The sequence below is a fragment of the Kogia breviceps genome, chromosome 9 (genome assembly GCF_026419965.1).
Source record: "Kogia breviceps isolate mKogBre1 chromosome 9, mKogBre1 haplotype 1, whole genome shotgun sequence".
In the NCBI taxonomy this organism is placed as follows: domain Eukaryota; kingdom Metazoa; phylum Chordata; class Mammalia; order Artiodactyla; family Physeteridae; genus Kogia; species Kogia breviceps.
This window is the reverse complement of record NC_081318.1, coordinates 13,529,279-13,554,788: the sequence shown is the minus strand read 5'-3', so window position 1 is coordinate 13,554,788 and position 25,510 is coordinate 13,529,279. Positions and strand designations below refer to the sequence as shown.

Here is a 25,510-nt window from a genome sequence, read left to right as displayed (position 1 = left end):
GAAAGTGGACGTTCCAGCTTTAACGTGTACAAACTATGAACTATAAGAGAGAGAGAGGGCTTCCCTGGTGGTGCAGTGGTTAGGAATCCACCTGTCAATGCAGGGGACACAGGTTCGAGCCCTGGTCTGGGAGGATCCCACATGCCGCAGAGCAACTAAGCCTGTGCGCCACAACTACTGAGCCTTTGCTCTAGACCCCGTGAGCCACAACTACTGAGCCCATGTGCCACCACTCCTGAAGCCCGCATGCCTAGAGCCTGTGCTCCGCAACAAGAGAAGCCACCGTAATGAGAAGCTCGTGCACCGCAACGAAGAGTAGTCCCTGCTCGCCGCAAGTAGAGCAAGCCCGCGTGCAGCAGTGAAGACCCAACGCAGCCAAAAAATGAAAGGAAGAAAGGAAGGAAAGGAAGAAAGAGAAAGGAAATAAAGAAAGGAAGAAAGGAAGGAAGAAAGAAAGAAAGAGAAAAAGAAAGAGAGAGAGAGAGAGAAAGAAAGAAAAGAAAAAAAAGAGAGAGAGAAAGAAAGAACGAGAGAGAGAAAGCCAGGAATTGGAAATAGGAGCCAGGAGCTTGAAATAGCGACATTGAAAAGAACCAAGGCCTGTCATCAGAGGGTAATTCTATAGCTCATTTGCAGAGACAGGACAGAAAAGCAATGGCGACACCTCACTCTGAGCAACTAATGGATACAAGTGTTGGAGAGTTTTTAAACTGCTGCAGTTAAGGCCCCAAAAGACTACACACAAAGCCAGCACAGCCTGTAAGGGATCTGAATCCGAGCGAAGAACTGGAGTATGCTTCCAGCCCGAGATTCTGTCAGTGATGGGTTTGGAGTAGAAGACAATTTGTGGCTATGCTACTGTCTAAATGTCGCTTCAAATGCTATCTTCTTGGTGTTTACAGGCAAAAATAGGTGGTTAATATGTAAACAGTCTGATGGCATTGTGCTATTAAAATTGCATTTTTCATAGCACTCTGCTGAATTAAATGTAGGTATCTCCCTGTCAGCCACTCCGAGGACCTCTGAAGTAGTATTCTGGGTGTCAGACCACCAAGATGGCAGCTACTCACACTTTTGGGTAGGTCTTGGCAAGCTCACCTGCCTGGAGAGGGCATGCCACAAACCCAACCTTTTCTGAGATGGCAAGCATTGCTGGTGCAACTGATTCCAGACAAGATAGGGGACCCCATTTAAGCTTACAGAAACTGATTAAAAATGAACCAAAAGGAACACACAACAAGATGAGGGCACACAGCTATACATGGACTTATTTGTTTAGTTATCCCATGTCAAGGCCAAGGTTCAAACTCTAAATTTGTCAAGATTTGACCACCTAATCCTACTCATCATTAGCTAGAAGTCTGTCATTTGGCTTCTGGTCTTAATGCACTACAAAAAGATAAGAAGTAAATTTCCTGAATATTAAAAACTTCAACCTGGGACTTCTCTGGTGGCGCAGTGGTTAAGAATGTGCCTGCCAATGCAGGGGACATGGGTTCGAGCCCTGGTCTGGGAAGATCCCACATGCTGCAGAGCAACTAAGCCTGTGCTCTAGAGCCCATGAACCACAACTACTGAGCCTGTGTGCTGCAACTATCGAAGCCCACATGCCTAGAGCCTGCGCTCCACAACAAAGAGAAGCCACCGGAATGAGAAGCCCACGCACCGCAACGAAGACCCAATGCAGCCGGAAAATAAATACATAAATAAATACATAAATAAAAACTTCAACCTGTTGTACAAATTGTTTATGTGCAGCTCTGACTTTATTATTCAGCCTAGTTGTAGATTTGGCCAAAACTTTGGGAACTGAAATTAATAAACTAAAAAACAAAATGTTTATCATCGGGGAAATGAAGAAAGGGGTATAGGGAAATATTTATTTGGGTTGTTACGACAACAGAACAAGCCATCACAACAACATTCTTTCTTTTTCATCTGCTAAACTTTGGCTTGACAGGGCCTTAAGAAACACTCAGTGTCCACCCTAGAGATGAAACGGGGCAGAAATGTTATTCTAAATTTGATAGATTTTTGGCTCAACTTAAAACCCTTCTGTAAGTCACACGGTGTTTGCCACGGCTCCCAGCTCTTCCCTCTTGCAGTGGGCAGACGCACCCGCGGTGCTGAGCAGAGGAGCCGTGCAATGCGGAGGATGCTGGTGGCAGTGACTACAGGCCTCAAGCAGGCTAACGTCCGCCCCGCGATGTCACGGGGCCACTCCCTGAGTTTGCGGCATGCCCTGTTCTCATGCCCTGCTCTGTGGGCTTAAGAGACTGGGGCTACGGACGGCAATCGGAAGAGGCCTGCTTCTCACTAAGCAGGGCTGGAACTCAGTGCATGTGCAGCCTGTAGAGAGCAGTGCCAGCTGATGAGGATGAAAGTACCGGCCGAACGTAGGCTGAAGGCTTTCTTCGTAGACTTTGCCAGGTCAGACAGCTTGCGGCCAGTTACTTGTTTGTCATGGCCTGGCTGAAAAACACTTCAATCCCCTCTAGCTATTTTCCCATAAATCAGAACTAGACGGAGGCTCACGCCTCCAGAGAAGTACCCTTAGGCAGAGCGGAGGAGAGAAGGAGGGTTCTGGCTTTCTCCCTCAGTGACGTCACACCCACCATGCTTTTTGGTGGCGTTTCTCTGCTTCGATCATTAGCTAGGCCTCTGCCTCCCAGGTGAGCCAGACTTCCTGTGTGCGCTCCCTGTTAGGGGAGGGGCCTCATCTGAGGGTCAGAGAGGCCCAAAAAGAGAAGGCCGTGCTGAGGCCCCCTCAGAAGAAGGCAGTTAAAGCTGCAAGAGGAGGTGCAGAGGGTGCCCCCAACTGCTGAACACAGGCTAGAGCAGAGGCCTGGGAATCCCATAAGAGCGGATCCACAGCATGGTGTATATTTATCTTTAACCCACATAAGGTGAAGAGGGCCATTAGCGGAGCACTCACAGTGAGTTACCTCAGCACCGCACCGCCCTGAAGTGCCCACGATTAGAATCCCTCTAAGGCAAACGCTATCTAGATGGTTTCTACTGAACCAGATCCCCCGGGAGAGGAGTGGGCCTCCGTGAGGGTGGGGAGGGGCAGATGTCTGGTTACAGGGCTGACTTTCCCTCAGTAGCGCCTTCATAGAATCCCAGGGCATTTGAGCTAGAGGGGTCCCTCAGGAATTACACAGTCTACTCCCCCACTCCACAGCTGGGCAGATGAGGTGGTTGTCCCCTGGGGCACTTTGTTTAAAAAAATTTATTTTATTTATTAATTTTTGGCTGCGCTGGGTCTTCGTTGCTGTGCGTGGGCTTTCTCTAGTTGCGGCGAGCGGGGGCTACTCTTCACTGAGGTGCATGGGCTTCTCATTGCGGTGGCTTCTCTTGTTGCGGAGCACGGGCTCTAGAGCGCAGGCTCAGTAGTTGTGGCACGTGGGCTCAGTAGTTGTGGCACACGGGCTTAGTTGCTCCGCGGCATGTGGGATCTTCCCGGACCAGGGCTCGAACCCGTGTCCCCTGCATTGGCAGGTGGATTCTTAAGCACTGCACCACCAGGGAAGCCCCTTGTGTTTTGGTTTTAAAAAATATTTATTTATTTATTTGGCTGCTCAGGGTCTTAGTTGCGGCATGTCGGATCTTTAGTTGCGGCATGTGGGCTCTTAGCTGCGGCACGTGGGATCTTTAGTTGCAGCAATGTGAGCTCTTAGCTGTGGCATGCATGCGGGATCTAGTGCCCTGACTAGGGATCGAACCCGGGCCCCCTGCCTTGGGAGTGCAGAGTCTTAACCACTGGACCACCAGGGAAGTCCCCCCTGGGGCACTTTGGAAATCACAGGATGCCTGAGGGGGATGAGTCCTGGGTCAGGAATTGAGGTGGGGGGACCTTAGTAAGTCCTGGACTAAGATCACTGGGAGGGCAGACACCAAGGAGCACAGTGCCAGGAGGCCTGGGGCACCCTGGCCCACAGAGTCAGAGAATATCATAGCTGGGAGACACTTTGGAGGTCACCCAGTCCACCTGCCTCATTGGGGTCCCGGCTAGAAGGCTGAAGGCTGAAGGCTGTAAGGGAGGGTGTGCCCTGGGGAGAAAAGCACAGATGTCTTAGCATCTTCAGGAGACAATTCTGGCCTGATTGCCAAGCACCAAGGGGGTCCTAATGGCGTGAGTTTTTTTTCTTTTTTTTTTTTTTGCTGTACGCGGGCCTCTCACCGTTGTGGCCTCTCCCGTCGCAGAGCACAGGCTCCGGACGCGCAGGCTCAGCGGCCACGGCTCACGGGCCCTGCCGCTCGTGGCATGTGGGATCTTCCCGGACCGGGGCACGAACCCGTGTCCCCTGCATCGGCAGGCGGACTCTCAACCACCGCGCCACCGGGGAAGCCCTGGCAGGTTTTTAAAGAGACTGTAGATGGACAGCCTCACAGACACTACCTCCCCCCACCCCCAGACCATGGCGGCCTGCTCCGCCTCCTCCTTTTCCCTGGAGCCAGCTGACCTTGTCTGAATCCCGGCTCTCCCACTGACCCGTCCCTTGAGCAAAGCGACTTGACCTCCGTGTGCTTTTTAGCTTCCTACTAATGGAACCTAACTGACTGAGTTGTCAAGCGCCTGAGAGAATACAGGCCAAACCCTCAGAGGAACCTGGCCCAGGGCAGCTTCCAGCGTTCCCTGCTCCCACAGCTGCTCTGTTGTTATTCTCATCAGGTTCGCTCGTGCTGTGTTTCCTTCTCTTCCCGCCTCAGAGCTCTCAGGGCCTTTCTTTCTTTATTTCCCCACCTCTTCAGGTCCACGTGGAACTAGCGTTGGGTGGAAAGATGATTTACTGGGCAACAGAGAGAACACTCTGAGCCATTTGTAACAGGACAATCATGGGGTGCTTCCGGGGACCAGGAGACACAGAAGCCCATGAGACGCTGAAGCCCTAGCAAGTCAGAGCTCCGAGGGGCCGGTCACAGACAAGCCCTTGTTTCCTAAATGAGGAGACCCGGGGCCAACAGCTGAAGATGTTCAGGCCTCCTCCCTATCCAGGGAGACAGACCCCTCTTGTGTGATGAGAGATGGACGTGCAAGTCTGAATGTTGTAAAGGGTCTAAACATGTAATTCAGGTGTTTTATATGCACGTGCATACATAGGCACACGCTAATTAGGGCACTGTGGCCTGGCTCCGGACCCAGAGAAGGCGGCAGAATTACCCATGTCCCTGCCCCCGCCTCCTGCCCTACAAAAGCACCGTCTCCTCAGTGCCCCGCGTCTGGCAGCTGCTGCAAAAGAAAACAGCCAGTGGGCAGTAAGGGCCCTACGGCGAGAACGGCGTGCAGCAGCTACAGCTGGCATTTTACGCTCTTGCGGGTGTCTGCTGCTTGAAGAGACTAAATCTCTCAGGGCAGAGTGCCAGGCCCCGTGGCAGGTGGGTTGACGAGAGAAACTCCCAAGTCCCTCTAATCAGGACACCGCGGTGACTTGTCTCCTGCCAGAGCAGGAGGGGAGGGGGCTGGGAGGACCGACCAAGACCCAGGGCAGGGCAGGCTCCATTCTCAGGGATGGGGTGCCTTCACCGTCCACTGTCTCTCATCACAGCAGCTCCGTGTGAGGGGATGCCCAGAGTTCAGGCTGTCACCCCACAAATCTGTCCAGGGACAAGGTAGAGGTGGCCAAGTCCCTTCCCAGGCATCTCTGTCCTAAGTACTTCCCGGTGACTTGGTGCCCTGAGCCTCGGACACATGCTCTCTGCTGCCCTGCAGGGATGCACTGGTCTTTGATGAGGCTCCCCTCCCTTTCTGTTCCCAGCTTCTCTTTCGTTGTACCTTCATGAGAAAGACAGGTGATACTTTCTGTTCTCCTTCCCCCTGAAGAAGGCCTGGGTTAGGGCGGGGGCCACAGGCCCTGGTGGCTGCTCCTCTCGAGCCACACCCGTCTTCTCAGACATTTTCTCAGGCTGGACCCTTCCCGAGCCTAACATCTTTAAACCGGAAGCAAGCGCCTCAAGGGACTGTTTGCCCCGTCCCCACTCCTGGTAGGCCTTCTACTCCTTGCCTAGGTCTTTCTGAGATCCATCATTTTCCCCTCCCCCGAAGGAAAGCCGGAGAATTCTACAACTAAAGATGGCGGGGGAGTGGGGGATGGTAGGGCTTCCAGAGAATACAGTTACTCGAGTGCTGGTGAAATCCCATCCTGGTCACGGAAGGGTTATTTCTCATCCTTAGCTTCCAGGGCCCTAACCCGGAGAACTCTCTGGTCCAAATTCCCCAGTGCCCAGGGAGCTTGGAGAGCTGCCTGGCGCCCAGCACCAGCTGCAGGCTGTAGGCAGGGCCTGCTTCCTGAGCTGACAAAAGTACACAGGGAGTACAAATAACTATGACATTAAAAGTGAATAGCTAGCTCAAAGGCAGCCTGGGAGCAGCCTGGGAGCAGCCAAGTGGCTGCCGTCCAAAGAGCAGCAGCATCAAGGTGACCAGATGCGCTGTGGCGGAGAGAGGGCTGGATTCCATTTCCCACCACGCCTCCTGATGGACCCCACATTCATACACTTTGTCCTTTCCATTCTTCTTTGCCTTTTCGTCTTCCTCCCTTTTGTTTTCTAGAGCTGAGAGTCATATTTCCTCTCCGAACCACATTTCTCCAATTTTTGTGTTTTGGCGTTTCTTCTTTCCAGATGGACTCTCAGCTGGCCTCCCTGCCTCTCCTGGTCGGTTGGCCCATCTCTAGCTGGGCCCCATATCTCAGCCCTTCCTGGAATTGCAGCCACCACTTGTGCAACTATGTCCTCAGTTCCAAAGCGAGGAAGGCTCTGATTCGGTATTTTGAAATGATGAAAATGCGAGGAATTTTTTTTTTCTTTTTTAAAGTTCAGAATTAACCCAAATCCCTACCTGCATCTCCTTCAGGATCTTCTTTGATTTGTGGCCTGGGCTTTGCAAATCACTGAATGTACCCACAAGGATGTGGGTGCCTCCTACTGGGCAGCGAGTTTGTGTGTGTGATTTACGTTAGTACTGAGAGGAAGGGATGCCTTAGGCTCTGTCTCTGCTTTCCACCACCGCCCTGCGGCCCTCCATGAACCGGCCTTGCCCATCTCTGCCAGTTCCTGGCTTTCCTCTGGGCTTTCCTCTCTGCTCAGCTACAATGAGCTGCTTTGCAAGTTCCTGAAGGCGACGCTCTTGGCCTCCCGTCTCCCTGCCTTTGTACAGACAGCTCCTTTTGCCCGGAATGTGCCTTCTACTTGCTCTTCATCTTAGACACAGGGAACTCGCCTCCTCCGGGAATGAGCACCCTCCCCGTCTCCAGAACGCTCCGCCTCTAGTCAGCCTTTACAACGTGCTGCTGGGTGGTCTGTTTACTTCTCCATTCCCCGCCTTGGACTGAGGCCTCTTTGAGGACAGCTCTGTGTCTCTTATGCCTCTTTCCTTAGCACATGGAAGGGTGCCCAGCACAAAGCAGAATGAGTGAAAAGTAGACCAAGTACCAGAAAAGCAGTGCACAGAAGTGCGGGCCCACCTCACTTTACGCAACTGGCGTGCCTCACAAACCTCCAGCCTTAGCTGCCCACTGACTCACAGTGGGCAACGTCAGAGGAGCTGCCTCTGCAATCGCGGGCAGTCCCCAGCCTACAGACTCCAGACAGTGTGAGACGCCCGCCGCTCAGACACCTTAGCAGGAGTAGCCACGGGTGGTACCTGAGTTTGTCTGCGATGAAGATGACCCTCCTTTCCAGAAGCAGCGAGGCAAAAACACAGAGCAGGTGTCGGACGCTGAGACAGGAAAAGAGAGACTCAAAGTCCACGTGTTCGAGTCGGGAGTCCAGAGGGCGGCACAGTTCAATCACCTGCCAGGCAACAGGGGCAACATGAGGGGGGCCAGGCCTCTCACACGCAGTGCAGGCCTGGGGCTCTGCAATCTGCAGCAGGGGTGGCCCACTGCCAGTGGAAAGGGGAGAGAGAAACAAAGGAAAACAAAAGGGACTAGGAAAAGAAAGGTCGCAGGAGACCCGGTAAGGAGGTGCGCCTGGTAGGGACTCAGTCTCACAGCTGCGTGGGAGGACAGTTTGGACGGAGGTGGAGAGAGAGGGCTGCAGAACAAGAGGCCCCCGGCCCAGGATGGTTGGAGACCCTCCTAGTCGATCACATATCTGGAGCCCACACAGGGCGTTCTATGACCGCTGAGGTCCTGTCCCTCGCAGTCCCACAGCAAAGCGTCTCTGCCTCACATGGGAATCACAGGCTCACGCAGAAGGACCAGCAGATCCAAGCACCTCTTTCAAGACTCACCTCCTCTAGAAGGAGATTCGGAACGAACTCAACCCCATTCCAGCCCCTTCCCAATGACGGCTCTTTCAGCCTGTGTGCTTAGCGTGCATATCTTCTCACTCCGTACTTGTTGAAATGTTCCTGACTTCAAGTCATTACTCGTGTGCGGGTTTTTCTTTTTAAATAGCTGACTCCTTCTTGGTGAGCAGAGACTGGCTTCTACTCTCAGCACAGCACCTGCCCGGTGCTTCCCAGGCAGTGGGGATCGCTAAGGTCGACACCCCCATGGCCAAGCCACCTGTGTCTGCAGGGGTGGTTCAGGATTCTCCAGCAACGGGGAGACCGCTCCTCTCTGTGCTGGGAAGTTGGGTTGTTCCAGAATATCCCAGATGCATCCTCATCCTTTCCCTGTCCCCAGAGGTGACCTGCTCTTCCGAGGGCCTTCAGAACTGGAGACTCGAGGCTGAATGGGCTCTGCCCTCTAATATCCACAGAGTCACACACAGGGAATGGAGAGGATGAAAACAAGCTCTGGCATCAAATCCCAGCCCAGCCAAGGAAAGGGACATGCTTCAAAGTCTAGGCTGAATAAAAAGTAGTACCTGAGTTTATCTTCCCTGAAGAGAATCTGCTTTACACTATAAAGTGGTAGAGGTGATGCAGACCAAAAACCTAAATAGGTTTCAATACAATTTATGAAGGCAGTAGGCTAATAGGAGAAGCTGAAGATGTTCACTGCCCTGGCATCGTTCTGAGCCAGAATCCTGGGCTGGATGGACTGGACTTAGGGTGGAATTTATGATACTCTTAGAGGCGGGTGATCTGGGCCAGCCTGACGAGCAAGAGGACATCACTGAATGTTACAGCCCACTGAGAGCCGGGCCCTGGGACCACTGGGACTTGGCCACTGTCTGGGCTACTCCCCACAGGACAGGAGAGGACTCTGATGGCTTACCTCAGTTCCTGATCCTGGCAAGAAGTTCTTGACAACAATGGTTTTGCCCAGGGCTGGGAAGGGGGCTTCCATGACAGTCCTCATGAGAGGCTGCACCAGGGCGGGGGAAATGCCTCGTCGCTTTTCCACCTCGTCCAAGATCTGCAAGGGGCAGAAACGCAGCTCAGCTATCCTGAAGTCAGGTCACCAAGGTGCAGCTTGGTTCCAGATGAAGTGGGCCTGCCACAGAGGCCGAGGAATTGTGGGGAAGCCCGTTGTCCTAATCAGGCCAAAGTCTCTTTCACCTTGTGTGTTTGGGCCCCAATTCTCTCCTCTATGCAGCCACTCTTTTTTTTTTTTTTGCGGTACGCGGGCCTCTCGCTGTTGTGGCCTCTCCCGTGGCGGAGCACAGGCTCCGGACGCACAGGCTCAGCGGCCATGGCTCACGGGCCCAGCCGCTCCGCGGCATGTGGGAACCTCCCAGACCGGGGCACGAACCCATGACCCCTGCATCGGCAGGCGGATTCTCAACCACTGCGCCACCAGGGAAGCCCTATGCAGCCACTCTTTTTCCATGTGACTCTGTAATTTCTCCCACTAAAGGGGTGAAGTATAGTTTCTTGCTCCCTTGACTTTGAAAACTGTCCTGTTTGTCACACGGGTATGGCCATGTGATTTACTGGATTGATACATGCATTCTCAATGGGAAGAAGAGCACCCCCAAAGAGGTAAAAATTGGTTTGGGGGTTGGTGGTGAAAAACTTAGATATTGTGAGGGTTTATAGCCTTCTAAGGTGCCATAGTACATAAACAGATATGCGATTTATCTATGGCATTAAAATTTCTCTGGGGGGACACTTCCCTGGTGGCACAGTGGTTAAGAATCTGCCTGCCGATGCAGGGGACACGGGTTTGAGCCCTGCTCTGGGAAGATCCCACATGTCGCGGAGCAACTAAGCCCGTGTGCCACAACTACTGAGCCTGCGCTCTAGAGCCCACGAGCCACAACTACTGAGCCCAGGTGCCACAACTACTGAAGCCTGTGCGCCTAGAGCCTGTGCTCTGTAAGAAGAGAAGCCACCGCAATGAGAGACCCACACACTGCAAGGAAGAGTAGCCCCGTTTGCCACAACTAGAGAAAGCCCACGCACAGCAACAAAGACCCGATGCAGCCAAATAAATAAATAAATAAATATAATAAATTTTTAAAAAGTTTCCCTGGGGGGTAGCCATTAGGGCAACACAAACCAAAACCAATGGGATACCACTTCATACCCATTAAGATGTCTGAAATAAAACACAGGTAACAGGTATTGGTGAGGAAGTGGAGAAATTGGGACCCTCATACACTGCTGGTGGGAATGTAAACTAGTGAAGTTTTTCTTTTGAAATCAGTCTGGCAGCTCCTCAAAAAGTTAAACATAGAGTTACTATATGACCCAGCAATTCCGCTCCTAGGTATTTAACAAAGAGAAATGAGAACATGTTCACATGAAAACTTGTACATGAATGTTCATAGAGCATTACTCATAGTAGCCAACAAGTGGAAATACCCTAAATGTCCATCAACTGATGAATGATAAACAAAACGTGATATTCACATAGTGGAATATTATTCAGCCATAAGAAGGAATAAAATACTGATACGTGCTACAACGTGGATGAACCTTGAAAACACTGTGCTAAGTGAAATAAGCCAGACACAAAGGGACAAATAATGTATAATTCCACTTACATGAGATCCTAGAGTCGAATTCATAAAAAGAGACAGAAAGTAGAGTACAGTGGTGGTTGCCAGGGGCTGGGGGAGGAGGGAACAGAGAGTTAGTGTTTAATGGGTACTGAGTTTTAGTTTGAGGAGACGAAAAAGTTCTGGAGATGGATGGTGGTGACGGCTGCACAGCAATGTGAATAAACATAATGCCAATCAATTGTGCACTTAACAACGGCTAAAATGGTAAATTCTTTCTTTTTTTTTTTTTTTTTTTGCCATACGCGGGCCTCTCACTGTTGTGGCCTCTCCCGTTGCGGAGCACAGGCTCTGGACGCGCGGGCTCAGCGGCCACGGCTCACGGGCCCAGCCGCTCCGCGGCACGTGGGATCCTCCCGGACCGGGGCACAAACCCGCGTCCCCTGCATCGGCAGGCGGACTCTCAACCACTGCGCCACCAGGGAAGCCCCTAAAATGGTAAATTTTATGTTATGTATATTTTAGCACAATAAAAAGACAAAAAATTAAAAATAATTCCATGGGGAGGGGAGGCAATTGAGAAAAAAAAAATATCTAAAAAGGCTGTTTAGGGGATCAATAATGAAAAAAGGTTGAGGACGACTGTGCCAGCAGAGTGAGGCAGAAGTGACAGCGTGCCAGTTTTAAGCCCAGGCCTTAGGAGGCCCGCCTTATGTGTTTCTGCTCGCCCTCTCAGGCCCTTGCCACAGCTGCGAGAAGAGCACGCATGGGACAGCTTACTGTCTAAGGGAGGTGACAGATGTGTGAGCCAGACCCGCACCCAGACTTGCAGCCTTAAGCACAGCCCAGCCGGCCTAGATCAGCCAACCTCCAGCCTACTAGCAGCACATGAGTGAGACCATGGAGACCGGCAGAGCCGAACCCCAGCCGCCTGCTCCTCTGTGAGAGTAAATGATGGCTGCTTTACACCACAGTGGTTTGTTCCATAGCATTATTGTAGCAATACTTCTGCCTTTCTTCAGAGATTCTGAGAGCTGTTCTTATCCACGATTCCTCTTTCTGTACTAAAGGACAATTTGCCATTTCAGTTATCCTTGTCCCTCACCTAGAAATAGCTTGAGATCTTGGAATCATTTAGCCAAAGCTCCGTCTATGGTTCTATGCTGAGTATCTGCTGTGTGATTTTTGGCAAGTCTTCATACTACAGTCTTAAAAAAATACGCTTTCACAAAACTGACATGAAAATGCAGGACTGTGCATCACACAAGTACGTGAGGATGTTTACTTGCTCTGCACCCCCTGCCCATGACATAGCAATGCAGCTTACGTGAACTCCAAAGCTGCCACTGGGTGCTGGGCTACCTCACATCAGCTGTTTACTCCTAGATTCATAAGCGTTCTTACAACAACAAGGGCTATGACCTACAGCCTTATTTCCATGTTGAAACAAACCCAAGTTTAAGACCGGCATGAGCGGCAATGCATATCTGTGCTACGGCTTGTACGTGACTGACTTTAATGTACGGTGATCACCACTTCACGTGGAGTGGAGGTAAGACCATGACTCAGATTACACTGGTAACAGTCATTACCTCAGACTTGCATACAAGTTCTACTGTGGCAAGAGGTCACGCTACATCAGTATAATTCAGGCTTCCTCTGAGTTCAGGAGGAGGGTGGGCGGGAGGGAGACTTTTGTTCCGGAATGCTTTTAGGGAATGCTGCTTACATCCGTGGACAGCAGATGTAGGACTTCAATTCTCTCAAAGAAAGTTCAGACTGAAATACATGCTCAAGAGGGATCTTTAAAAAATTTATGGAGGGACTTCCCTGGTGGTGCAGTGGTTAAGACTCCAGGCTTCCACTGCAGGGGGCATGGGATCGATCCCTGGTTGGGGAACTAAGATCTGCATGCTGTGTGGTGTGGCCAAGAAAAAAATTTATGGATGATATATTCACGGCTGGTTAACACGGGAAAAAACGTTGAATTATACCTAACTTTTGAGATCGGCATCATATAGCATAGTAACGATCTACTACACACCGTTCCGGAATACCGGGGTGGGCGAGCCAATTCACCACGGCCATCCCTATGTCTTGATATATTGGCTCATTTTCCAAAAAGAGGGACCAAATTATACTAAGGTTTTAATACAGCAGTCTTGCGATAACAAATCTTGCACACACACAACAGATATACACACACGACACATAGAGACAACACATAATGTGACAAAAGATAATGCTTAAGAGAAGGAAAGTAAAACATATGGAACATTCTGGGGAGATCCTCTGCCCCTCCCATCCTCAACTGAAATGACTTTGACCTTCTCCCCTGCCCCACTTTCTGGGCCACAGCCTTCATCAACTCATTTCCTGTCCCAAAGATTAGAGAACAGATGAGGCTCAAGGAAGGGAGGAGGAAGAAGTGGGAAGGAAAACGGGTGGGGGAATAAGAGGATAAAAGTCACGGGAGTTAGGGTGTCTCCTGTGTCCTCCTGGGCCCTGCCCTGCATTCCCTCCCTCCCTTCTCTGAGGCCCAAGTCCTCACCTTTGAAAAGAGGCTGAAGCATCCCAGGCGGCTCACGATGCAGTAAACTTCAGGGAGACGCTTTCCTTTGCCACCAGGCTTTTTGGAGTGAAACACAAGGAAATCATGAGTGTTACCAGTCTCAGGGGAGGAAAGACCCCAGATGTTTTTAACATGGTGCCTATTGTTTCCAAACACCATAGCTTTTGAAAATCAGTGAGGGAAGCAGTTACCAATACCCCGTCTTACAGGTGAAAGCACTTCTGGTTACATAGACATATTTTTTAATTCTCCCAAAGGGACCAAATCAAGAGTGTTGTGCACATAGCAGGTGCTCAATATGGCCTATAGAACCATAAAATAAGGAATCTTAACTTGTTTACCCATATCACTGTAATTCCTCTCAAGGAAATTATTTATTCGTCATCATTATCATAATAATTCGGAATGAGAAATCATTTCTGAAAATCCGTTTTGGAAACTGACTTTTAATTTTCAAAAGAAAAAAGGAAAACAATCTCAACACTTAAACTCTAAAGTTATTATATCAACAAAATTTATTATCCCACTTAACTTTTTCGATTTTATCCATATTTTTTATTCACTAATTACTAAACAGCCCCTATGTGCCATGCATTATTCTTGACTATATTAGCCTATTTATAAAAAGACTAAAATATACTCTCGGTGGAAAATAATTTGCCACTACAGAAGACTGTCCCCAAAATGGGCCTCAAAAAGACCAGTTCTTAAATGTTTTGGCATAATCATTTCATTGAAATAAGTTTCTGACTTTTAAAGGTTAATGTTCTGAAGGAGACACTTAAGTTATTTGTGTCATAAACAATAAAGCCATCCTTCTTCTGCCCTAACAACTATTATGAATGTTCTCTGTAAGCTCTCATAGTCTGTTTAGCACACTTTCTTAGAAAGGACATTTGGCTTGAGGAGACAAAGATCATTAATTTGGCAGGGAAAACAATGGAGAAAGTATTTTCTTTCCAAAGGATATAGACAATGTTCCCGTCTACCAGTAAGACTCACGTGGACCCCCAAATATTCCTCCCTGTTTTTAACCGCCCCGTTGAACTTGCTACACCTCCTGTCCCTTCTCATGTGGCACGTGGTTAACGAGACCTCAGGAAGCCAGCGCCAGCTCCGCACAGAGCTCTTGCTGCCTGAGAGCAGGACGTACTGACCAGCAGTCTTCGGCAGTAACCGAACCTCCTGCTCCCATCTTCTCCGGTTAAGACAAACGAGAATGTTTCACTGTGGTTGGGAAAACGAAAGTGCGTTACAAAGCAAAACAAAACCAGTCACGTCGCGCTGAGCAACCGGGGGACATTCTGGAGGAGGCTGTCAAGAAGGGCTGCTCACTGTCTGGCTTGTCCATCTCTGGGCTGGGGCTCCGGCCACCTACAGCTTTGGAGTCTGTGTCAGGGACAGGGAGATCTAAAGTGTCGCTGCGTCCTGAGTGAGGAATTTTCTTTTCACCCTGAGCCCTCATATAAATCCTATCACCTGGGCCATCCCATTGCATGCACCCAGCAGTCATTATCTGAGCCCGCGAGGGAGGTGGCATCTGCTGATCTAGGGACGTGCCTAGGCGAGGGAGCACTGGAAGAGCAGGACACTTCTGTGCCCCTCTCGGAATCGCCCCTTGCGCGGCTCTCCTAGGCACTGTCTGTGCGGGCCAGCCCGAGGCCTGGACCGTCCCTAAAGACTGCTGGGCCTACTTCAAGGAACTCAGTATCCCTCAAACACTTAGGATTTGGAGCTTCCTGAGTTTGGTCAGTTACTGAAACATCTGATAAAAAAATATTGGTATCCAACAACATGGGTTAAAGCAGAAATGTAAACGAATCACAATGCAGGGAACAGCTGGATGGGCTACTGAAGAAATGTTTCCAGAGCACTGGACAAGTATTAGTGACACAGGCGGTGTTTTCCTAGGCTGGGGATTACCTTACCGCCCATCACGTCAGCTTATGAAACACATTCCCAGGTGAAGCAGGAGGTCTGGGAATCTGCATACTTGGCAAGGTGATTCTTGTTTTCAGGCAAGTTTTAAAAACACCTGTGGGGGAAATTGCTACACTCGGGCCCACCAGGATCACTTAACAGTAGGACCGACTTATGGGGCCTCTACCATCTATGACCCCCTCTAGCTCTTGCTTTAGTCTTTGCAGGCGGGGAGGGGGATGCCAGCACATACCTGGTAAACTGCTGGACAGGAGTCCAGTCCTTGGCGTCAGGGAAACAGAATTGGGGGATAGCCTTCAGCTGGTCCTCAGCTTCTCTCATGAACTTGAAAGACCTTTCCAACTGCAGGGAGAAGGGCGAGAGAAGATTGGAGAATAAACCCCAGCACTGGAGAGTGAGGCAGATGCTTGGCAAGAGCACATCTCCCACCTTCCTGAAGTCGCCACTGCCACCTTAATCTCCACTTTGAGGAGGGTGTGCAGCTCAGTCGGCTTGGGGCTTTTATCCCCAGGGCAGTTCCAACTATAATCTTATGGGGGAAGTGAGGAGAAAAAAAAGTGTGCTTCAGAGAAATGTTCTCTATGCAGAACATTCTGGAATGTAAGTATTCTAATCAATAAGGAAACGCTGTCATAGCAATCCCTTCCAAACCAGAGACTCATGAATCTGCAAGGCAGAGCCTCAAATGCAGTCTTCTGAAATGCGCCCCTCCTTGATCTAGGCAAAGACGTTTTACAACACTTTTTAGTGACCACATCCAGCTAAATTATATTATATGGTGAAATTTAACTCATTTCAGGAAGTCTTTGAATGTCAGAACTAAAGGAAAACTAGACATCATCCAGCCTGACCTTCTTATTTTAGAGATAAGAAAATAAGCCCCGGGAAGTTAAGTGATTTGTCCATGATCACACAGCTAGTAATGGAATCTAGTAAAGAATCAAAATGATCTTAATCTCTAGCCTGTCTGTCTTTCTCTCTCTCTCTGATTTATGTGACATATCACAGACTGGATGAATATCATCTCATTTCAAAACAGGATGAAAAAGTCTGATTTAGAGATGATATTTAAAGCCATGAGTCTGCTTGTTCTGTGTCTGAACAGGTTATCTGTGCTAAAAAAAAGCATCCCATTCTGGGGAATCTGTTGGACAGCAACGCACATGCAGTCAACCATACTGTACTGTACACCTGGAGATGTTGGGACGGTGAATTTTACGTTATGTGTGTTTTTTTGCCTCAACTGAAAAACAAAGGCACTCTAGGTATAAGTTTGGGATACAAAAAGGAATAGTTTATAATTAGCACAGTTAGCTTATAAATTGATACTTCTAACGTGTTGGCAAGAATTGTTGGCTTTTGTTGTGTTGTTGATAATAGGTTTACACTTGTTAAATTTCCTTTATAAACAGTCAAAGAAAAATAAATTATGCTAAAATTATGTTCAGTCATTTGAATTATCAGATATTTGAAGTGAGTGGAGTGTGAATTTCTAAAGTTACGAAATTGTAATGTCTAACCTAAATTCTTACTACAATATTTTCCATAATTTCTTATTTTGTTTCTCATAGTTTGCCATTGGCCTCCACCTTAAACCAGGCTGGCAGAGAGTTTCTGACATCTGCAGGCCAACAGTACCTTTGACTCCTTCACAGAGGATCTATAAGCCTTCCCAAGGCCATGAAACGTCAGAGAAAAGAGGTCTCTGAAGGGAGCATCCAAAGGAATAGAGCACCAGGCTGATGCCTTTCAATTTGAAAACCCACTTCTAGTATGATTCCCCTTAGGCGAGATCAAATTTAACTAAAGCCGCTGCTACTATTAACGGTTGAGACAACTATCAATGAGTGAAACACAGTCACCATATGTAGACTGAAAGCCAGTCATTAATTGTCCTTTAGTTTTTCTTCTTCAGAATAAATAGTCACTCTTTCTTTTCTGTATAATTGTTCTCTCTTCTATCCATGACTCAGAGGATCCCAAATGGTCCTGGAACAGTCTTTGAGTTGATAATTCACTAGCTCAGACTGCTGCCAAAGCAATAATTTTTTATTACCCTTGGACAGTCTTGCAGAGAAGCAAATACCAGCTGGGTGTAGTTGTTGGAAGGGGTCATTAATCATCACAGAGTGAAGGACCCCAAACTATAAATAATACAAAAGGAAGGAACAATGACAGTTCTCCACAGTGAAAACGGCATTAGAGAACTGAAGCGTAGGCCTTGCAGGGAAATGAGTTCTAGCGCTTTCCAACGTGGCCCAGTCACCATTTGGATGCACCCACCCTCAGACCACATGCACGATACCCATAAATATGTGTATATACGCATGTGCTTACACACACTGTCATCAATGTATGAACTATCAACCCGTATGTGCACATACATGCTCTTACACGCACAGGAGCACATTTATAGGAAGTGGCACACAGAGATCCCTCTTACAAATGCAACCAATCACAGATGGCTGGAAGACAGCCTGACCTCCATGAGTTGTCATAAAGATAACTGCAAGATATCAAGCATTTTAATGGAATACGGCAGGCATGATCTCTAGTGTGCAAATATGAAGTGTAAACCTTGATTAAAGTGGCTACAGGGGTGGAGGATAAAACTCATGAAAAAGAGTTAAAACTGAGGAGGCAGAAGGAGAAAAGGGGCCTCTGACAGAGGGAGCAAGTGAAGGAAAGGAGATATAAAGTAGCCTGGCATGCAAAAATGCATATAAAGAACGATCAGTGTAACATTAAAAATATATATCTAAAGAAATACTGGCAGCAAGATACATTTCCAACAGAAAGAGAGTGGTTAAATAGATTAGGGTAGGGGCTTCCCTGGTGGCAAAGTGGTTAAGAATCCACCTGTCAATGCAGGGGACACGGGTTCGAGCCCTGGTCTGGAAGATCCCACATGCCGCGGAGCAACTAAGCCCGTGCGCCACAACTACTGAGCCCTCGTGCCTAGAGCCCGTGCTCTGCAACAAGAGAAGCCACTGCAATGAGAAGCCCGCGCACCGCAATGAAGAGTAGCCCTTGCTTGCCACAACTAGAGAAAGCCCGCGCGCAGCAACGAAGGCCCAATGCAACCAAAAATAAATAAATTTATTTTTTAAAAAAATAGATGAGGGTATACCCACATAACGCAGCTTATGTAATTTCAAAAATGCTGTTTTAGAATTTGTATTAAATATGTTTATAAGCAATGACAGGTTTATAAAACATGGCACGGAAACTACACAATGTATGATCTCAGTCTTGTGAGAAAATCATACTATGAGGAAAAACTGGAAGAAAACACAATAAAATGCTAACAGTGATGATCTCTGTGGAATTAGAGATGACTTTTTTCTTTATACCTTTCTGGATTAGTCTCCCTTTCAACAGTGACTATGCAACTTTCCACCCCAAAAAAAGTTTTAAAGTGATGTCTAGGAGTCTGGAGAGTCCATGTTGGAAACTCAAGCATTCGATAGTTAGGTTGATTCATTAATTCATTCACAAATTAACGCTTTTTTTCCTGGAACACTTGTTAAGTATTGCTATATGCATAACATTGTGCTACACCCCAAAGGAAGTAAATAAAATAACAGGACAGTCCTTCATGCGTTGGCGCAAGTGTGTTTCTCATCTAAATATGGGCACACCCACAGCACTGGCGTTTTCAGAGCCTCATCCCTGGAGCTCAGATAGAGGAAGTGGAATAAGGGTCAGTGTGGAGGGCTTGTGCCTGTGGTTTATTTCAGTTATACATATTTCCATCCTAAACTCCAAGCAGAGGACTTGATTGCCGTGCTGGAACCCAGGGCGCAGGACAGAAGGCAGGCTGGCCCGAGAAAGGAGGAGAGGGACAGCTGGAACCTAGGTCTTGGGAGACGCTGGGATTATACTTGGGTGGTGGCAGCAAAGGGAGGCCCTGATGGGACTAGGACATGAGCGCCCTCCCCTGTTCCTGTCTCTGAGCACCTGCACTGTATGAACTGTACAGAGACTGCCACATTGTACCTCGTGAGTCTTTGTAGGCTTATCTCATGCCCTCCTATCACCGTGTAAGCTCCTTGAGGAGAGGAAACACATTTTGCTCATCTTTGTAATGCCTTGGGGCCAAGCAGAAAACAGCTTGAAAGTAAAAGGGTCTCAGTGAATTCTGGCTGAACTGAATTAGAATGTGGTGGAAGCTCTTTATTACTGATATCAAAGGCTAAGAATAATTTATATATTCTAGGCCATGTCATTTTCGGCTTTATTGAGTGCCGTTTCATTTTAGGAGCCATGATTTGATATATGGTAAAGCCACATCCACATAGCCATGACCCATGTGAGAACAGAACAGGATTCTCAGGCATACACACACACAGAGGCACACAGGGCACGCAGGGGTGTGTAGCATGGACACAAACATGACACTCCTTAGGGAGAGTTGTGCGGTTGATGGAAAGAAGCTTCTAGGACAGGTTGGGAAGAGACGTGGCTGGATAAGGAGACGGGGAGGAGGAAGAGGGTAGTACAGTCAGCACAGTGACCACAGGAAGGGGGTAAGTATTTCTGTCCCTGCTTTTGAGTCTTGACTCTCACACCTCCTCGGACCTTGCAAATTCTCCAGCAGCAGTTTTTTTTTTTTCATTTGATATACCTTAACTAGGACCCATTTTTGAAATTCTAGACGCTGAATGTTCCTTGGGCTACCGTACCTCCCTGAAACCGTGAGTCCCAATAAGATTTTGTCAAGAATGCTGCAGTCCCTGGCAGGCCGCAGATGCCTGGCCCACCCTGTACCTTCAGAGGGAACTGCTGGGTGAGTTCGGGCACATAGGCAGCCCCAGCCTGCTTCTTGTGCAAAGACACGACCACAAAGTACTCGAAGAGCTGCCTCTCCTGGTACTCGATGAGCTCCCGGTCCAGTGACGGGTATCGTGGAGCCTGCTTCAGGCGTGACTTCACATTGACCAGGCGCTGGCTGTGGGCTGGAGAGGGAGGAGACAGAGATAGAGATAGAGATAGAGAGAGAGAGAGAGAGAGAGAGGGAGGGAGAGAACGCCTGAAAATTACTCACTCCCAATGTGGAATTGCTCAGAGCTGCAACACGTTGTGTAATTCCCAGCTCAAAGAACTTTTTCCAATCCTAAAAGAGTGTTCCCGCATTTAACAAATTAGTACAAAGCTCTTTATTTGGGATCCTTGCCAGAGTTGTAGTTGGAGCAACACCCGCCGGGCCACCAGGCTAATCGGGGTGCAGGAGCCTGGAATGTGGGATCTGCTGTCTGGACTTGGGGCAGCGGCTTGCGTGACCCCTGGGTCCCGCTGTCAGATGGGATGGGGGCTCCTCTCTTCACTCACTTCCTCCAGCTTTCAGTTTGGGGGATGTAACGAAATCCAGACCCTAGAGCGTTTGGAGTTGGGAGCTTTGAAAATATTCCGTGTGGCTCAACCGGCAGAGACCTGCCTAACTCAGGATGCCCATGTGCCTTCTCTCCTGCCACCACTCTGTGCAAGGGAAGTGACTGGCTTCATTCCAGAGGTGGGAGCAGCTGGGCGCTGGAGGCAAAAGAGGCAGAGCCACTGAGCAGACAGGTCCCCACACCTCACTGAGCAGCCCTGGCCTATGGCTTTCTTTGGCTTCCCCCTAGGGTCTGAAAAGTTGTGGAAAACTCACTAAAGCCTAGACTGAGATCACCAAATTTAGATCCACGGGGACCAGTAATTTCAGCGACTTCATTTGACAGATGAGGAACTAGAGGCCCTGGATCTCAAGTGATTTCCTCCAGACCACAGAGCCATTTTAACAGGAGCAGGGCAAGAGTCCCAGGTCTCTGGAGTCCCAAGCCAGCACACTGTACCTTACACAGGGGTGAAAAACACCTAAGACATAACGGAAAGGCACAGGAACGGGGTGTCACTGCAGTGGTAGCCACCCTGGATCTCTAGAACTGAGCTGTAGGCTCCGGGACTGAACAGGCCCCCTCTGGCCAGGCTCAGACTTTCACGACTTGCCCAAGAAGCTCGTGCAAGGCCACTGTGTCCCGTCCCTCACACTGAACAGGAAGGGCTACCTTCGCAGCTTCCCAGTCACCTGCACGCGCCCTGCACAGCAACTGCTCTTCTCACCTTTCAGCTTCTCCTCGGTGTCACTGTCAGACTCACTGTTCTCATCTGTCACTAGACAAAAAAAACAACAACAAAAGGAAGAAAGTTGCAAGTGTGGGTTTTTCTAATGCAGGAAACTTTTTATATGTGGTAGCACACATCCAAGACTTCTAGTTCAGAGGGGCTGTTTTCTTTTTGTCTATTTAAATGTAATGAACAAACTATGTCTTTGTCCAACTGCATGTGTTTCCAAATTAATTTGGCTTTAGTTCAGATGGTACCTATATAAATAGAGCAAAAGATACTGGCCCCTTTAATGTGTATTAAGCAAAGAAGGTTGCTCCCATGGTGAGGTCAAAGCATGCAGCCCTAGGCTGACCTGATGGATACACAGGGAGACAGGATGGTGGGGGACATTTCCAAAGCCCCCAACTTGTTCTCCTCCTTGCTGAGTCAACCCCAAACAACAGGAAGCCACTTCTGGGAAGATTCCGTTTTCAGATTCTTGGGGGAGAAGGGATGGTGGCGGGGCCCTACCTTTTCCTGAGTTGCTCTCCGTGGACTGGGACAGCCTCTTCACCCGTTTCTTTCCTCTCCGGGCCTCATAAATGGCATTGATTCGCAACACCAGCTGCCAGACGTGGGGAGAAGAAAAGCCAGTGTGAGCAGTCTCCTCCCCGTGGCAGCTGGGATTCCTTCGCTGCCCATTCTCTTTTAGGAGGGCGGCGGGCCAGGGAAAGGGGGTGGGGGGAGACATTTCCCACTGGCCCGCCGGCGTCTTTCAGCCATTCCTCTGGGCCACACAGCAGCATGACTGTCAAGAACACTAAAGGATGCCGCCAGCCTCACGGATGTACGGGCGGGTGTCTGAATATGCTAACGCAGCCAGCTGAGGCACAGGGGGAGACGATTTCATTGGCTAAATGGTGTGATGGCTGCTCCCCCTCCGATAGTGCAATGTCACTGTGGTTTGGGAAGGAGCTTTTGCCCCCAAAGCAAAACAAGGAAAGAAAGAGACAGAAAAAAAAAATGTTCCCAGGCAGGGCCCCTTTCATGGGCACCACGCGGAAGAGTGTCTGAGCAGCAGGAAAGGGGCAGGGATTGTGGCGGCTCTTGAGCCCGAGCTCAGGACTGCAGGGAGGAGTGCCGTGTGCCGGGCACACTGTCCTTCCTGCAGAGGACACACTGGCCGCGGACTTGCTGAGGCCTTTCATGACCTCTCTGGCGCTCAGAAGCCGAGCTGCTCAGCACACACCTTAGTAAGCAGCACATCCTCCAGACTGACTATAGCAGAACCGTCTGGTGATTGAGGCCCTGGGTCACTTCCCCTCAGACTTTATGGCATCACCTGCAATTTTCAAGAGAAGAAGCTTTCTGGACTTCCCTGGTGGCACATTGGTTAAGAATCCGCCTGCCAGTGCAGGGGACACAGGTTCGAGCCCTGGTCTGGGAAGATCCCACATGCCGCGGAGCAACTAAGCCCGTGCGCCACAACTACTGAACCTGTGCCCTAGAGCCCGTGAGCCACAACTACTGAACCTGTGCCCTAGAGCCCGTGAGCCACAACTACTGAGGCCCGTGCACCTAGAGCCTGTGCTCCGCAACAAAAGAAGCCACAGCAATGAGAAGGCCGTGCATCGTAACAAAGAGTAGCCCCCGCTCAATACAACTACAGAAAGCCTGCGCGCAGCAACGAAGACCCAAGGCAGCCAAAAATAAATTAAAAAAAAAAAAAAAAAAGAGTGTAAGCTTCCCGGGTTGCACCTGGTTGGGAGAAAGGGAAGTCTACCCGTGCATGATCGACACAGACCAGCTAGTGACTCCAAAGGGGAGCTGTCTGTAAGTTGCTGCCTTGAAAAGTTTAAGATTCTTTCATACATTGGGAAGAACAGGAGGGGATGTGCTATGGCAAACTGGGTGACGGGTAGCCGTCAGGGACATCTGCCAATACCCACCTCTGCCCTCTACTCCTCGGATCCCCTCCCTAACGTAGTTCACCAGCTCCTCTCTACAAGCACTGGCCCACCAGAGAGAAGGGTGGCTTATTCTCAAGGTCTCCTTGTGGCCGGCCTGGGTTCCGTCCCCCCAGCTCTGCAGACTCTTACTGACACTGCCCTGCCCTGGCCTCGGACATCTGCGCCCTCTGGCTCCTGATGGGCAGCCCAGCCCTGGCCTTGCCAGCGCTCTGTGTGAACTCCTCTTCCCTAACCATGAACCTGACCTGAACGAAGCCTCTGTCTTCACCCCTAAATCCCTGCCACGTGGCAGCTCTTTATATTTGCTCTCACGAACCAGCCATCTCGAGAGCTCACACCCCTGAATTGGCCTTCTTTTCTTTTCCCGCGTGTTCTAACTAGCGGGATGTAACACTAACCCCATTTCCCATGGAAGAAGACACCGTATCAACAGTATTATTCACAACGACCCAACGACCAAGAAGTGAAAACAACCCAAATGTCAACTGATGGATGAATGGATAAACGCAACGCAGTATGTACATACAATGGAATATTATTCAGCCTTCAAAAGGAAGGAGATTCTGACACATGCTCCAACGTGAATGAACCCTGAGGATGTCATGCTAAGTGAAATAAGTCACAAAAGGACAAACAGTGTATGACACCACTTACACGTACCTAGAGTAGTAGGTAGTAGTAGTAGTAGTAGTAGTAGTAGGTACCTAGAGTAGTCGAATTCATAGAGTCAGAAAGTAGCATGGTGGTTGCCAGGGGCTGGGGGGAGGGGGGAATGGGGAGTAAGTGTTTAATAGGTGCAGCGTTTCAGTTTGGGGAGATGAAAAAGTTCTGGAGATGGATGATGGTGACGGTTGCAGAGCAACGTGAATGTACTTAAGCCGCTGAACTATACATTTAAAAATGGTTAAAACAGTAAGTTTTATGTTATGTATATTTTATCACGATTTTAAAAATACAGGTAAATAAACAAATGAGTTGCTAGGTCAAATTGTTTTTGGAGAGAAGGAAATTTTTTTGCGGTACACGGGCCTCTCACTGTTGCGGCCTCTCCCGTTGTGGAGCACAGGCTCCGGACGCGCAGGCTCAGCGGCCATGGCTCACAGGCCCAGCCGCTCCGCGGCATGTGGGATCCTTCCGGACCGGGGCACGAACCCGTATCCCCTGCATCGGCAGGCGGACTCTCAACCACCACACCACCAGGGAAGCCCCGAGAAAGAGATTTTTAAACCTATTCAAAATCTCCCCCCAAAATATCCAAAAATTAACTAGAAAGAAGACATTTACAATATAGTTAACATCCTTCCATTTGTTTAAATAAAATGAACACTAGACTGTAAGCTCCATGCAGGCAGGAATTTTTGTCACTTTTATTTACTGCTGTCACGGTACCTGTATGGGATGGAGCAGGGCCTGGCACACAGTAGGTACTCAATAAATATTTGTTGATTATTAATTTGTTGAATGAATACTGAGTATCTCTTATGTGCAAGGGATCTTGCTAGGAGCTGTGAGGGATCAAAGGATATATGGGACATGGCACACATTCTCAGGGAGTTTACAAGCTAATAGGAAGGACGAAGGTGCATTCATAACTATAAGACAATTCATGAGTGCTATGTAAGTAGTATAAATAATACGACAGAGAAGGTTTTTCTCATTTTAAATCAGGTCATGGAGTAAGCGGAAGCCATATATATACTTCAGTTAATAAATCTTTGTTCTTTTTTATTTTAAAAAAATTTCCCGGGCTTCCCTGGTGGCGCAGTGGTTGAGAGTCTGCCTGCCGATGCAGGGGACACAGGTTCGTGCCCCGGTCCGGGAAGATCCCACGTGCCGCGGAGCGGCTGGGCCCGTGAGCCGTGGCTGCTGAGCCTGCGTGTCTGGAGCCTGTGCTCCGCAACGGGAGAGGCCACAACAGTGAGAGGCCCACGTACCGCAAAAAAAAATAAAAATAAACAAATAAATAAATAAAATTTCCCCAGGGAGAAAAACTTAAACAGGCTTTCACATAATTGAACTTTAAAAGGAGATAAGTTTTGTTGTTTTAAAAGTGTTCTGAAAAAAAAAAAAAAAACAAATAAAAGTGTTCTGTACTATAAGTATT

General features: G+C 49.0%; 1 protein-coding gene across 2 annotated transcripts in view; it reads right to left on the bottom strand.

Moving 5' to 3' along the window:
• Positions 1–25,510, bottom strand: part of DENND2A (DENN domain containing 2A) — a 104,149-nt gene that overhangs the window by 15,669 nt on the left and 62,970 nt on the right. For both annotated transcript variants that reach the window (XM_059074874.2, XM_067041992.1), the window contains exons 7-14: positions 21,968–22,061; positions 21,452–21,502; positions 20,123–20,310; positions 15,585–15,694; positions 14,569–14,638; positions 13,391–13,468; positions 9,171–9,311; positions 7,646–7,794 (exon numbers count right to left, since the gene is read on the bottom strand). In XM_059074874.2, the coding sequence (XP_058930857.1) occupies positions 7,646–7,794; positions 9,171–9,311; positions 13,391–13,468; positions 14,569–14,638; positions 15,585–15,694; positions 20,123–20,310; positions 21,452–21,502; positions 21,968–22,061 (881 nt within the window). The remainder of the gene's footprint in view (positions 1–7,645; positions 7,795–9,170; positions 9,312–13,390; positions 13,469–14,568; positions 14,639–15,584; positions 15,695–20,122; positions 20,311–21,451; positions 21,503–21,967; positions 22,062–25,510) is intronic.